The sequence below is a fragment of the Rhea americana genome, unplaced genomic scaffold, assembly GCF_003343005.1.
Source record: "Rhea americana isolate MKP2758 unplaced genomic scaffold, rheAme1 scaffold_33, whole genome shotgun sequence".
Taxonomy (NCBI): domain Eukaryota; kingdom Metazoa; phylum Chordata; class Aves; order Rheiformes; family Rheidae; genus Rhea; species Rhea americana.
The window spans coordinates 6,989,619-7,005,065 of record NW_028186457.1 but is presented as its reverse complement, the minus strand read 5'-3'; the positions used below and the strand labels follow the sequence as shown (position 1 = coordinate 7,005,065).

General features: G+C 45.1%; 1 protein-coding gene across 1 annotated transcript in view; it reads left to right on the top strand.

Moving 5' to 3' along the window:
* The first annotated feature begins 1,008 nt into the window (after positions 1-1,008).
* The window catches only part of ITGB5 (integrin subunit beta 5), a 74,189-nt gene continuing 59,750 nt past the window's right edge, over positions 1,009-15,447 (top strand). Inside the window, exons 1-3 of the mRNA XM_085311059.1 lie at positions 1,009-1,077; positions 3,322-3,441; positions 14,338-14,542. Coding sequence (XP_085167185.1) covers positions 1,009-1,077; positions 3,322-3,441; positions 14,338-14,542 — 394 coding nt within the window. The remainder of the gene's footprint in view (positions 1,078-3,321; positions 3,442-14,337; positions 14,543-15,447) is intronic.

The window sequence follows — 15,447 nt, the reverse complement described above, 5'->3', positions numbered from 1 at the left end:
CGATTTTGTGGATCTGATGCTTACCGTTGATGACTCAGAAGTGTCTGAGGACACTTCTCTGGGGAAGAGGCTGCTAGAACCTTTATTGCAACCACAGATACAAATTTTATTTTTTCACACTTAAGTGGATAAAGAGTAAAGGATATCACAGTACATTCATCTCGGCATGAGGAGCTGCCCAAACTAAGATTTCCTGTAGAACTGGTTTTAAATGAGGTCTGATTGCCTGGAGCATCTTTATGAGTAACTTTGAGTACCTTTCATAAGAAGCTCCTGTCTTCTTCTGCATCATTAGTTTTATGTACTAGTCTCGGGCTATTGATGTGAATGCAGTGTCTTCCTTTGCTTTCTTGGGCTCTCCAGCATTACTGTCCGTGGAAAGGATGTAATCTGGAGATGCTATTTATACCTGTTGGACACTGTTTTGCAAAATGAAGTTGAGTGCAGGGTATAGGAGTTAGTGGCGTGAATGTGAAGCTTGCCTGTGGCAGGAGATGGGTGTAAAACTGTTGTGGCTCCAGTACAAGGACCGTATTTGAGATGTGAGGCTCAATGGTCTAAAAGGGATGGATTATTTACCTCCCTGCAGTGATCCCAGCTATATCCTGGAAGGATTTTTTACTGTTAAGTGAAGCTTAGTAGAAAGCCGTGTTTTCATTTAAATACATCAGAACCAAGAGGCAGACTGAGTTTCTTCCAGTCTTACCTGGTGACTAGCTCCAGGATGTGGAAACCTCTGGACTAGCATAGGCATCTTCAAGACTTTCCTTTGCCAGATTCAGCATGATCTGGCAAGAAAGACTGCTCTGACTCAAGCACAACATAAGACTTTCATCTGGAAAATCCTGTGTGCCAGCTCAAAAAGCTCAGATTTCAGTACAAAATCGGACAGCTTAACAAAGCTCTATTTTCACAACAATGCTGGAATAGGTTTTGGTTTTGTTCCAGGGTGGAAAGAAAAGCATACTTTGAAACTTCAAAAGCTGCCAGTCGCTGGAATGTGGCCCTATGGCCAGCTACRTGAGCGTGGGCCGCTGGGAGGGTTTGGTCATGGTACCCGCTGGAAATGACCCCACCGTGAGGAGACCTTGGTTTTCATTCAGATGCTACCATTGCTAAGTAAACTCTCAAAAATCCATCAGTCAGGAGAGGAGGTAAATATCATCCTGCTGCCAGACGGAAGGGCGAGTGAAGTCTATTGGATAGCCAGGGCAGGAACACAACTGTTATGAAATCAGTGGTGAGACTGCTTCRGAGGCCTGTTTTATCCCAAGCTCAGAGAGTTGTGGCCAGTGATTCCTCTTACCTTTGCAGCGAGAGGTCCAGCTTGTGCTTGTTTCCCTCCTGCTTCCCTCACAGCCTCCAGATTTCACATGAAGAAGAAATAAAGCATATGTTTTGCTGTGTTGCAAAGCACACAGTTACAAGAGCAGTGACTACTGRGGAAAGGCTTTCATCTGTGCTGGAAGCCACTGCTGTTGCAGGGCTTGGAAAGGCACAACYGACATCTGTGCAGATTGTAATTCGGTTGAGCAAGTTAACATTTTACTTTATAATACGTATTTATATTTTGAGCTCTTGCAATAACCAGGAAGTGGAGTATAACTTCAGAATGTGACCAAAGAAAGCAATGCATGGATATGGTAACAGTCAGTGAAATAAAATTAATAAGCCTCTTGTTTAAAGTCAATGAAAGCATGCAGCCTTTTTGAATGAAAGCCATAGAGAAAGTAGAAGGCGTAGCACTCTTGGGTTAGAGAGTTAACCACCTTGTGGCCAACAGAAAATCATCAGTGTAGGGCTTTGACATAGTCGTGCCACAATGATGGCTTAGAARCAGTGAGGGAATAACTTGTCCTTTTTTTGCTGTTAGCCTAGGGCATGATAAGCTTTCATACAGCTGTCCAGCTTGAATCACTGCTTCCTGTGCAGCGTAGCCCAGCCTCACACTGGAGTGATTGAGGCAACCGGAGCCACCATATCTAATTTTCATTAAAATTATTCTCAAGGAATATGCAGTGAGCACTCCTCAAAAGCTCTTGCAACAGAACGTTCTTGCTGCAGGATGAAACTTTGTGTAGTTCTTTTCCAGACATCAGCAAGTCTACACAATTTGCACATTATATCTAGCAGTGGTGTAACATAGTGATATCTGTAGATACAACTGTCTGAAAAATAGATGAACTGTAGCATGAGGCCTGACAATGCCTTTATTGACRTTTTGGAAGGAAAAAAATAGGAGGCTCAGAGTTTAAGCCCAAGGCATTTTGTGAAGAGTGTGGAGCTTCTGTGCTGGATCCTCAGCTGAAAATGTGTTTAATTAATTATTGACAGTTGATGTTAATAGCTGCTCATTGGTGAATTGGAGCATTGGTGGTATTGAATGGCACATTCATAGCTGCAGGCGTGATTAAAGAAGCTGTGGCAYTGAAAGCAGATACAACTGATGTTTGGTCCTGTTTAACCTGGTTATTCCACTTTAAATCTTCTCAAAGCTCAAGCACTAGCCTTTTGCAAGTGGAATTTTTTCAGTACTCATTGTGCAGCTTGACGCTAATAATTTAGGAGTGAATAACATCACTAGCTGCCTATCTGTTTATGTCTTAGTGTGAGTTTTTGTTGACATCCCAGTGTAGGAAGAGCTTTCGGCTGTGGCGTGGAGCAGCGTGTTGCATCCTGGCTGGCCTTGGATGCTCCCCAGTGTAATCAGACTGATCAGCTTGCTCTGGATATCCTGTGGAAGTGACTCCCATAATAAATTAATTTGCTGTAACATGAGTTAATTATGGAAATTGCCATCGTATGAAAGGGGGAGGTGAACATTTTTAAAGGATAATTTAAGATGAAAATTTGAGGAGGGAGGGAAGGCCCATATGTCCGGGTAGAAAAATTCGGTAGATCTGCCTACTGTAACCTTACAAGTCAGCATTCTCTAGGATGTTTGGAAACCCATCTTTGTATTTCAGACTAGTCTAACAGCTATTGTATTCTATCAGAAGCTATGGAAATATTTCATTAGGAAGATGGCTTGAACTCTTTGGTTAACCAAAGACCACAGAAAAAGAGGAAAAAATTACCAGAGTYGTATTTTAGAGGTTTTCCACACCTTAATCCCTGTTTTTGTCCCATTCATTTTTTCCTGGTCAAGGAAAAGAAAGCAAGACTTCCTTTGAGATGAAAAGGAAAGACTTATTCCTTCTCGAGTCTTTTAAGTTCTGGGGAACTTCTTTGCTCTTGAAACTTCAAACTTGTAATAAGTTTAAGGCTAAGAATATAGCTAGAAACTCCTGAGAACTGTTTTCAAAATAAGTAACCACTTAGCCCATCCCATTTTCTCATTCTCTTTTACCAAAAGGTCTCAATCTGTGCACGAGTGGAAGTGCCACGTCCTGTGAAGAGTGTCTCCTCATCCATCCAAAATGTGCTTGGTGTGCCAAAGAGGTATGTGGGCAAATTTGATACTTTTTGCTGTTTTTTTTTTTTTTTTTCCAGAAATTGTAGTTGATTGATAAATGCTTTTTGTAACACAAAAAGGAAAGAAGCTAGTTTTTCCCTGAGGCCTGTCCCTGATGCTTTGCTCTGCCATAAGTGGTTGGTGAAGGCAGTGGGTGCTTCCATGGTGAGCACGATTTGTACATGTGCAACCTATGAGCTCTGTGACACAGTAAGAAATGGGTCTTCTGCCCTCCATGCATCCTAAATAGAGCAGCACTGCTCATTTCTCYATTTGCCTTCCTGTTTCCAGTGGGTTTTGTGTCACCCTGCGGGCTCCGTGTTGCCTTGCTTGTAAATGCTCTTCCTAAAGTCATGTGCCTCCCCCCTCACCCCCACCTTGCATCCTGAACAGAGATGCTGCTGGCTGGGGCAGCTGTGCGTGGGCTGGACGTGGTGGGATGCACCCTCCCGCCTCCAGCGCYGCGTACGAGTGGGCGCGCAAGGCAAGCTCCTTCTGACACGCTCTCCCGTTCCTAGCAAAACCTGGCTGCAGGGTGCCCTGATGATGGCAGCAGTTTGGTCCGTAATACAGTTCTCCTCTGGATTTATCGCGTCCTTCGCGGAGACCACGTACGCTTCTGGCATCTGCAGCCTTCTGAGGCAATGAGTTGCCCAGCTTAATGGTGTGCTTCACAGCAAAAATACTTCCCTACATTTCTTCTGAAATCTTTTTCCAGTAATTTAATTGAGTCCTCCTTGGTTTGCAAGAAATTTCAAATATACTTCCCTGTTCACCATTTAAGTGCTGTTCATAACTTTTATGTGTATATATATATAAATGTGTGTATATATATATATATATATATATATATAAAAATATTAGCTACACATCTTATCAAGCAGACTTATGATCTTTAGCGGTAAAGATGCTTGAAGATCTGATAACATACAATACAGTCGGCTGCTGTATGCTTAGTGCCTGCATCTGTCCAACTATTTGAGAGAAATAAGGATGCTTACAATTTGTATGCAAAGATCCTGCCTCCTTGCCGAAATACCCCCCAGCACAGGCAGGGCTGTTGTATCACAAATTGGCTTTGTGCTGTGCAAAAACCACAGATAATCTTGATGCTAAAACGTGCGGGCCATGYGTGGGGGCGGAGGGACGGGCGTTGTTTGGTCTTGCAGTGCTATTTCTGGGCAAGTTCCCCGTCCTGAACCTGCCTGTGTTTCTCGGTACAGCAGTGAAAAGCATTTTACCTGCCCGGCTGTAGGTCAGAGCCGGTGCCTCAGGACCTGTGCCCACACCTCTGGAGTTTGGTGGCAACCTGGCATGGCTTTGCTAGTATGAGCTGTTCCCGGCAGACCCAAGGGAAAACCCAGCAGTAATTAACAGGGCCGTGTTGTCGCGGGCCCTTAGACCAGCGCTCTCAAGGGCTGGCTGCTTGAGTGGGCATCGACTTGCTTGGCCAGGTGTGATGCTCTCATCCTCTCTGCTGGGCCTTGTTCTTCTGGTGCGGCTGTTTCTTTCCTTATCCCGTTTTGGGGCAGATGAGCTACAAGCTAAAGTGTGTCCTTAACCTTTCTGCTGTCACCAGGGTCCCCGAGGCTGCAGGCGCAGCTGCCGTGCCTCTCTCCTGYGCCACCTTCTGCGGGCTTGTCCCCCCCCTCTGCGAGCCGGTGGCCCGGGCGGCTGCGGGCGCAGAGGGGTGACGAGGCATGTGCAAGGGGGGGCTCGTTCCCCAGGCCCTCGCTGTGCCCGGGCTCAGGGGAAGGGCCCCCATGTCCTCGCTGACTGCTGCCCTCCAGGTCTAACTCGGTGGGTCTTCCCTTACTCCTAGGCACAACTGCAGCTTTCCAAGGAAAACCTCTTAGYGATAGTAACACCATTTTACCTGAGACTGTAATGGTTTTCATGGGTTTTGGGTTTTTTTTTTGTTTTGTTTTTTCCCAGCAGAGTGAATGATGTGTAGRATGGAAAGAGTAGAGCAATAGATTCTGCTTGTGAGACATCTTGTAAGCAGCTGTAAGAGCTCCTCTTTCAGCCAACTAATCTGTGGTGGTGATATTGGAATCCAAGAATGCTGGCTATTAAGTTATGGGTACCCAATAGTTGTTTTCTCTCTCTCTCTCTTCTTGGCATCAAAAGGCAATTTTTGCAAAATACTGCCAATGGAAATGTTTATCCAGTGGTCACTGTGACCACTAATTACGTGTCAACCTGTGGGACTGGCAGCTCAACTCTTATCTTGCAAACTGAGTTATAAAAAATATTTCTAAATGGAATGAAGGGGCCAAATGAAGGAAGAGGTCTGTTTACAAAGAAGTACTATAATACTTCCTGACCTTTAGCTTGGAGCAGCTATTTAAAAACACATTTCGCAGTATTTTTTTTTCACCAGGAGCTATGTGTTAAAAAGCTGCTGTTACATGTTACATGCTAAAACTTAGCAAACTCTTATTCTCATTCTATAATTTTTTCTGTAATTTAATTTTTGCAACTCTAATTATTTCTCTTTACTTATGAGATCATCAGTTGAAATAATGGAGTTGCAAAAGTAAGTATCTGGAGGTTTTCAACTTGAAAAGGTTTAAAATAACGTTATAAGCTTTAAGATCTACTTCCTTTGCGTTGTCCTTTAACCCTCTTATTTCCCCCTTTCTCCTGCCATACCCTAATCAGTTATACTTCCAAAATTGTTGGAGTTTAGTCTRTTTTGCTTTTGTACTTCTGTTAACTGTCATTTGCAGCAGGATGTTGCCCAGGAGAGTATGTGCTTGTCAAACTCTCCAGTTCTGCTGATGTTTAAAGACGTTGGAGTGGTTTCCATAGATGCTAATCGTGTTGTGGTTGAAACATGATCAGCTGATTAGTATGTATTTTCTTTTCATTTTGCATTTAACTTACAGATTTAGGATGAAATTTGACCAGCTGCTGTCRTCTACATAAGCAATGTTTGATAACTTTGTCAGGACTTGCTGTATCTTCTTCAGTAAAACCAGTCTGGAGAACCTCTGGACTGAAAGGTTTCAGAAATAGTATCGTTTGCTGTCGGTTATTCAGCAGTTGCCTCCCAGTGCAGCACATTCAAAGTAGGAGTGGGAGGGACATGCCTGTGGAAACACATGGCTGCATCCACTAGGCCAAGTGCAGGTTAAAGCATGCTGAATCCCAGGCATGGAGCACTTTTTCTTGGCTTATCCATCTGTGAGCTGCAGCTTGGTCCGAGCCAGCCTGTACGGCACGCTGGAGTTCTGGGTAGTGGTGGGTCTGGTTATGGGAGAGCTTGAACCCCCTGAACCTGAGATGGGACCTGAGCTGAGTGGAGCCGTCACCTTGCGTGTCAGCGATGCCTGGAGGGGTGTCCCTCTGGCAGCAGACCAGACACCAGCCGCACTGCTGAACCTGATGGAGAGCTGTTCGTGTAGGGCAGGTGCAGACATCTCGTCTCGGGATAATTGAAGGGTTTTAATAACTTCTTATCTCCCTTCTCTTGTGACAAGATGAAAAAAGTAACAGCCTTGAAGTCTGATGAAGGGTTTGTATGCTGCCTGCTCTGATCAAGGCAAACCATCTTTCCAGAAGGTCGTGCCTGTTTTGAGGGTCTCCCACCTAGCAGTTCCCAATCAAACCTGCATAGGAGAATAATTAGCTCTAAGGTCTTATATTTCAGCTAGCACAGTATTATCTTAGTGGTCTCTTACAAAACCCAGAGCAGCAGCAGAGTCCCTGTGTGCTCTGTGCTCTTGGGGTAGTAACACCACTTGGCACAGGTTCATGCTTGCTGTATCTTTTTGTTCGTTCTTTGTTCCTTTGGGTGCCTGGCAGTGCTGATGTGAATGACGCTTCTGCGGTGGTAGAAAAGCTTTATGAAGAGGACGGTAATGATGTTTTGCAGAGCAAACACAACCTGGCTTCACACCACYCCTTGTGTTGCGGCAGCTTCCTCCATGAGGGTGCTTGGTCCTTGGCTTTCACGTTCTTCGCTCCAGGTTTTAGGCTCTGCGTGATTGCAGAGGAGCAGGCTATCCTGAGCATTTGTGGGGAGTGAACAGGAGTTATGAGCAGGCAGKCAGATCTGTGAGTGTTGAAGGGATATGGACTGAGGCATGTCCTTATCCTGTAGCAAGGAGTAATATCTTTAGCATCTCTTCAAAGGTGGGATAAGGTTCGTTGTATTTAYGTTGCTTTGTATTGGTCAGGTAAGAGCATGCTTATAGACAGGTTTGGCAGAACAGTCAGCATGTGATAAATTTTAAAAGTTTAGTGCCTAGTAGCATGTGAATATGGGGTGCATTGTGCCCCCTTCAGTTGTACTGGCCACTGTTCTTGCGTGCTCCTGTTCAGCATCTTTGCTCCCATTGAAGATGATGATGACGGATGACTTGATGATAACAGTTTCTGGTATCTKTTCAGCTCTGGCATTCCCAGCGGATGATGAGCTAACTGCAAGTCTTTGGGCTGTTAGAAATTTGGAAGCAAACATTGATTTTGTTGGCTTACGGAAGAATACCTTGAAAGGCGGGACTTAAATGGGGTGATCTGTTTAAATTTCACTTAAAGGTGAAGGTATAATTGTGATGTTAACTGTCTCCTGAGTCTGCCTGGAAACACAGCTGTATGAGGAGAAATATTGCACTCTTCAGTGATTTAGACTGCTGCAGCCTTTCCARCCTTGTTGGAATAAGAGGAAATTCCTCAACGTTTTCTGCAAGTTCCGGGAGACTTTCATATTCTATTAGAAATTGCTGACACATATGCTGATGAAAGATTCTGGCTGGAAATTGCACATTGGCCAGTATTGTTCTTGTGATCTCTTCCACAGCTTGGCTTTTTTGGGGGGAAAGAAGAAGAGGAAGCTTTTTTTTTTTTTTTTTTTTTTTTTTTCCTCCAATGGCATCAGGTTTCTCAGGATTACTGGGGTCCTTCAGGCTCTCTAGAGGAAGCAGAGAGCTCTGGAAGGAGCTTTACTTCCGTGCTCTGAGCTGCCATTGTGTTTTTTAGGCTCTGCCAAATTTGGTGTGATGGACAGGTAGATTTTTGWGCTCATTTCATATGTACCTAGAGTGACTGCAGTGAGAAAAATGTAGATGCTCTCCAAAAGAGCAGTGAAGAGTGCCAGTGTGTGTGTGTGTATTATATTCTCTTTCCTGCTTGTGGAAAATAGCTTCATACCTATTTGAAATGCCAATGGTACACTGATGTGTAGAGGCTCCTTTTGTTTTAGATGTGCATGCGTGTACGTAGTGTGTATGTTCACCTATGTATTATATATGTGAATACATTTGTGAGTATGTGCAAAATAAATGTTCMCATTAACACATTAGTTAAACTGAAATTTCCCCAGGAGCGCGCTCTGCTTTCCAACAGGTTGCATGTGCTCCATCCGCCTTTTATCTCGGCAGTTTGTGCCTGGAGGATGAGGAAGAAAAATTGAGGATGTTCCCAGGGAAACATGTCCAATTTTTAAATGAAAAAAAGAAAGCATAGTTCAGGCTGAATTAATGCAGAGTTGGACTGATGAAAGCAGAAATGTTGTGTAATAACCTAGGACATGTCTAGTCAGGAGTTAGATATACCATCAGTGCTATTCTCCCTTTTTATTCCATGAGCTAAGCAACTTGTCTTAAAACCATCAAAATGATGAGCATATAACTTTTCACATTGTTGTTCTGATTTCCATTAACTTCTGTCTGCTTGTCTGCGTTTGATTTTGTTAGTTTGTTGATGCAGAGGCCGTATCTCGTATCTGCAAAGTACCTAGGAGGCTTTGGGTAGAATTAATAAGGATTAATAGGCATGATCTTTCTGAACTGATGCTTTTCTGTAGCACAAAACAATGTTTAATTTGCTTCCTAATTGCTATGGAATACTTATTGCATTTCCCTGGAAAACAGGCATGCAGACTGACTATTGGCAAGTGTGCATGTGTTCCATTATGCATACTGATTATCTAACTAATTGTAATGTTTCTGCTACAAACAGGACCAGGTTGCAAAGTCTGGTTGTGCATCGCTTTTTACCTAGAAATTGTGGATGTTTGAATCAGTGTGCCTTGGCAGAGCCCATTGCTGGGTGACATTTTGGTTTGGACCTCCATAATATCCTTTTTCCTCAAAGCATCTCATCCTTTTCTTTCCATTTTCTCATCCTTTTTCTTTACATTTAGTCTCTGGGAGCCTTGATTTCTCCACCCCAAGTGTCTGCCAGGGAAGGGATGGAGGCCATAAGTAAGTGGGCAGTGATTATTTTGGAGCCCTTTGGGCTCTGGAAAGAGGCCCGTACACCCCCGCACACACACGCACACACAATCCATTTTGCAGACAGCTCCTGTGTGTGGTGGGAAACCCTCTGACAGGTTTATGTTATGCTACAAGGAGGTACAGGGGGTGTTGGAGGGTAAGCTGATGCTGCCGTGGTGGTGGTGAGCTGGGCTGCTCATGCTGGAATCAGCTCTGGCATGTTTGCAGGGTATGGTAGAGAGGACTGAGGCTTTCCTGAGGCCTCCCATGGTTCTGTGTTTGGTGTCATACTGCCTTTGGCCAAATGCGGAAATATTGCCCAAACACATGCAGAAGTGACTGACCGTTGATTGGTGTAAGCTTTAGGGACAGAAGCCAAGGACATGTCTTCCAGCCACCTGGAAAGTGAGTTATGCCACATCTCCCTGCCCTTCCCCAGGGCGTCTGAGCCTCTGAGTGGGTTTTATTTTCTCTTACCCCTGGTAATGCAGCATTTCAGCAGACGAGAAAAGGCCTGGGCTGCAGCTGAAACATTGTCATACCGTCATGATTCTTCTGGACCCATTTTGGAAGGTTTAACAGTAAATAAGTCAAGATGGAAAGATACAGTAACTGAAGAAGTTCAGAGGTGTTTTCAGTTATCTTTCTAAAGTTGCATACAGGATTTACCCTTAACCTCATTTGGTTCCTTTAGATAATGAGTAATTTTACCACAATGGCTGTGGAAAATAAATTGCCACAGTAACTGTTTTTTGCCACTGTGCCAGTAAACAGGCTTGCACATGCATGCACGCACACTCAGTGCTCTAGGCGAAGCTCCAGACAGGTCCCACAAGGGTATCCTGCAGCAAGGGAGGACTCTGTATGCTCAGGATTATAGCCAGGGAAATACAGCCTTCATTTTGAGCTGGAGAAAGAGGAAATGGGTCTCCAAAGTTGCACTAACTGTGAGAGCTTCTGCTGAATATATGTGAGCATTTCACAGCCCCTCTAGAGTTTCCTGGTTCTTTGTTTCATTGAGTCCCAAGCAGTAGTGAACATGCTGTTGTGTACTCTGCCTCTTTACCTTCTGGCTATGGACAGGGGCATTCTTCTGCCTGAAACTTGGGCTGAACTTCTGGTTAGTCAGAAATAGTGGTAGGGAGGTAGAAATCCCCAGGAGAGCTAAGTCCATCTTGTTTCTGGTGGCTCTACTTTCTACAGCTTTGCAAGAGTTATTGCAGCTCAGCAGCTTGTACTGTCCTTTCCTCAGCATGCAAATACAGCTCTGTTCTTGCTTCATTCCCCTCTCCCTGCTTTCTTATATACCCCTTGCTGAGAAGCTGAACATCCATATAAGCAATACCGTACCCACAGACTGAGGAAGCAAGAATTCCCCTTCCCCCCACTGCTCACCCATCTTGTCTGCTGTTACGGTACCCCATCTCCAGCCAGAAAATGAGGTCCTAATTCAAAGCCCTTTGAAGTCAAAGGATTCTCCCTGTTAACATCAAAGTCTTTGGAGTAGATGATTGGAAATGCTTGATAAATGCTTCGATTGCGTGACCAGCACGAAGCATCATCTGATTTAGGCTTTTTTTTTTTTTTTTTTTTCCCCAATGTTAATTCCTAGAGAATAAAGAAATGTTCCTGGCCACCCTCATGGTTCTGTTCGTGCCGCTTTTTGGCACAGAGACCGTGTGCTCTTTAATAAGTGGCCAATGGAAATTGGTCCACAGAGCTGCTCACTTGAAGCTGCAGCTCAGGCCACCAGGACAGTAGGAGCACATCTCCTCGCAGATTGCCCTGCGGCAGTGCAGTTTCACCTCCGTGCTGCACTGACGTCCGGACCAAACGTCCCCGGTGCTAGAGGCTGTGCAAACACGGGAGCAAACATAACCCCAGAGAGCTCCCAGCGTGTGTTGCAAACGCAGCGAGCTTGCACCGAGCCCTGTCCCCGACTGTGGACTTAACGGATGGTCTAGCTGAGCTGTGTGTGTGTGTGTGGAGGTGGTATTTACACTGTCTGACTTCGGTCTGCAGGTTAGTCACCGAGGCTGCCGCTTTGGTCAGCGATGGATTCTTAATCTGGGCTCTTAACTCCCACTCGCCCCACTGACTGCAAAGGGAGTCTGGGTTTCTGATGTGAGCACGGAAAATAACTGCCTCGGGTCAGTCCCTGCCGCCCGGTTCCCAGGCTCGGGCGTTCGTCGCCGGCTCCCGCCCCTCTGAGGACTCCCCTCGACTTCCTCCCGCTTTCCCCGAGCTCCGCCGCTCCGCCGCTGCAGGGAGCAGACCCGGGAGAGCTGCTTGGCCTCCACTGACTTGTGTCTTTTCACTTACGTAAGGTTAAGTCGGATCCTAGATAAACATTTTAAAAGGCTTCCCTAAATCTGCTGCTCTGAAATACTGAGCATTGTTTTCAGTTGCGAGGTTTTCTTTTTGTTGTTGTTTTTGTTTTTTTGGRGTCTTTTTTTTTTTCTTTTGGTTATGCCATAAATGATTTAAGTAGTCCCAGTCCTCCTATTTGGAAGTACATCTGTTTACATGACACATTCCAAGAAATTTATGTTAATATCCGTCTGACATGCCATCTCCCTGGCGGGACACTGCTTTTGGAATATGGAATGTAAATGTAGCATTTTTGAAATAGTGTTGAGCCCTCGGAGCGAGAAACTGCAGCTGAGATTCACCCCGGCAGCGCAGCAGCCGGGCGCTGCCCTTGGGGGCTCCTGGGCTCACCCGGAGCAGGCTGCCGGCGAGGCACCGAGTATGGGCAGGGGCTGCAACCCCGCCGCGGCACGGGTGGCGAAATGCAGAGCGGCAGCCCTGCCGTGCGTCTCACTAGGAGGGGCAAAGACAAGATCAACTTCTCCTTTTCCCCCCTCGACATCTCCCCCTGTTACCGTGTGCCTGAGCGTCAGGACGCAGTGGATTTCGTTCTGGGCTTTGGTACCGAGTTGCAGGAAGAGCTGTGGCCAGGTCTTCCAGCTTTGCTTTTTTTTTTTTTAATGGGGAAGCACAAGGAGGAAGCACAAGGGTATTTTGAGGAGGATGATTTCAGTGTCTGTGAAATGCTTTGGGCGCCCGCGTTGAAAGAAGTCGTGGTGCAGGGGTGCGTATTTCCCTGAGCTGGAGAAGTGGTTTTCTTCCCCTTCCCCAGCACGGCTCTGGCTGCTGGCTGAGTGGCTGAAGGAGGGATTAGTGTGACTAGGAGCATCTTCTCTGCGTAATTTCATGTGATTTTAGTAGATCAGCCCCAGAGCAGAAGACGGTTGTCTCTGTTGTTATAGCGTAGAAATAAGAAATCAGCTGTTCAGAATTCACTAAGTTTTGGGGATGTAACTAATTCCCTTTGGCCTTTTTGGAAAGAAAAATCACATTCTGACAAATGGACACACTCAGCAAAAGGCTTCGTTGTGTGGCTGGATCGTTACAGAGCGTTCCCCCGCACAATGCTTTATTGTGTTGTGGGTCCCGTTTGGGATGAGGGCTGAAGGATATCCAAGGACCGCCCGTGGGAGACTCCCTCCGATGGTGTATCTTCCTCCAGGCAGCAAAGAGCTGTCTTCAGCTACAGCTACCACCCAAGTACTTGTCCCCCTGCTCGCAGCAGACACAGGTTGCCCTGCAACCCGCTATCAACTGTGGGCTGCATGTGATGGGAGGCACTGAGTCCGTTTATCAGTCAAGTGATAGGTTATCGTTCCCCTTCCCTCGTGTGTTCTTCCTTCCCGCCAGCATCTCCCTGCTCTGCTCCAGCTCTCTCCTAACCCTCCCAGATTCATTCCCGATTGTTTCTTTTACAGCCTTCAACTGTGGCCTCTCCTCTTCCGTACTGACACCTCCCAAGAATTTTCTCACAGCTCCCTTGTTCTCCTTCAGGGCTCTCCTGCACAGCCTGTCTGCGTCAGCCCACTCTGTGGTTCAGCTCAGGGACCCTTTGCTGTGGTTGCTTTTTTCCATACRCTAGTGCAATGCAGATGCTGGCTGTGCAAAGATTTAAGGAAGGGGGAACACCATGCTTGTGGTGGGACGTGCTACTCCTCACACAGGGGAGTGAACGCAGGTCTTTGGAACCACTCAGACTCAGTCTCCAGCTTCAGGTGCTGACTTCACCTCTCTGGGTTGATTGGTTGTTTCATCCTATTTCCATCRGTAACATCTCCTTGTCCTCTTTTCTTTTTTTCTCTTGCAAAGCTCCTTTGGGGTGATACACCCGTCCACTTGCAAAAGATTCACCTTCTCATCTTTTTCCCTAGAAGCAAAGGGAAATAGCTATTCAGGCAGCAAAGCAAACACTTTGTCTTGCTTTCACATGGCCCAACACAGAGTTTGGAGAAAGTGCTCCAAGTGTCTGGGGGGAGACAGTGATCTCTAAGTCTCTTACAGTGATCTCTAAGCAAATTCAGTTTGCAGACCTCTGATCTGGACACTGGAATGCTGCGGGTTTGGGAGCACAATGCATAAACCTTCACAATTTCTTCTTCAGTAATTCCTCTGTATGATATCCCTTAGAAAGTSTCTAGGCTCAGTGCTAGCGGCTTTTGAGATATAGCCAATGATACCATCTGTTCCTTGTCATCTCCTTTTTGATGCAGATACCAGCACATCAAAACAAAGCTCCTGTTGTGGGACTGATATTTCTCCCTCCCCTTTTGTTCATTCTTAACCTCCTAGGAATTTGGCAGCACAAAATCCATCACGTCGAGGTGCGACTTCCTACAGAACCTTATTGCAAATGGTTGTGCAGGAGCAATCGAAAATCCTAAAAGCAGCATTAACATAGTGAAGAACGTTCCTCTGAGCAGCAAGGGCTCCGGCTTGACCCATTTGGATGTTACACAAATAATGCCTCAGAAGATCTCCTTGAATCTTCGGCCTGGTGAGTCCCCAACAACTAAGCTGTGTTCTGGCATAGAAGAGGTCATTGGTGGTGGTGGTGGTGGGATGTTGAGATCATATTATAGCCTGTGATCTTAGAGACAGCTAAAATGGGCAACTGCTGACCCTTCCAGAGTCCATGAACCTCAGTGGTGCATCGTGAACAGAATTGGGTCTGTGGTATTTTTTTTTTTTCTTTGTGAGGACTCTGCTGTTATGCTTGTGATCCAGGTCAACCAAACCCTATATAAAACTCCTATAAATACTTGTCTTAATCCTTTCATATATTTAACAATAACCTGCTYGAGTTAAAAATGCAATCAGTGGATGGAAGGTTTAAAACAATTGTGGATCCTGCGTTGATCTGACAGTGCTTGAATCTTGAGTCTGAGATAGCTGCTTGTATAAATTAAGAAAAAAATGCATATCTGTTTTCTGTTGATATGGGTTTTTTTTCTTTCTTTTTTTTTTTTATAAAGACAACCCATAGTATCAAGGCCTATGATGGAGATTTGAACTTCTGACTCAGAACTGGGACTATATCCATATCCTTGTTTCATTCCCCTGAGCCATCACTTTTCTATAAATCTTTTTGTTTTAATTAGAAATTAAAAGTGAAAGGCTAGTTTGAGCCATGCAAGTATGCTTGTTATCAAAAGTTTTTGCTTGGTGGGGGAAGACATTAATGTGGGTTCAGAATTCTTGAAAAAATTTGGCATTTGATGTTTCTGAAGGGAAAAAAAAGCTCTTTATGGGAAGGTCAAGAAGCAGATATAAAAGCTTGATTCATTATAAGCAATTGATGTGGGTTTTTGAGACTTATTTTGTGACAGCTCTCATGAGCTTCCAAAAAAAAAAGAAAAAAAAAAGAAAAAAGAAAGAAAGAAATAATGATGTTTTGTCCAG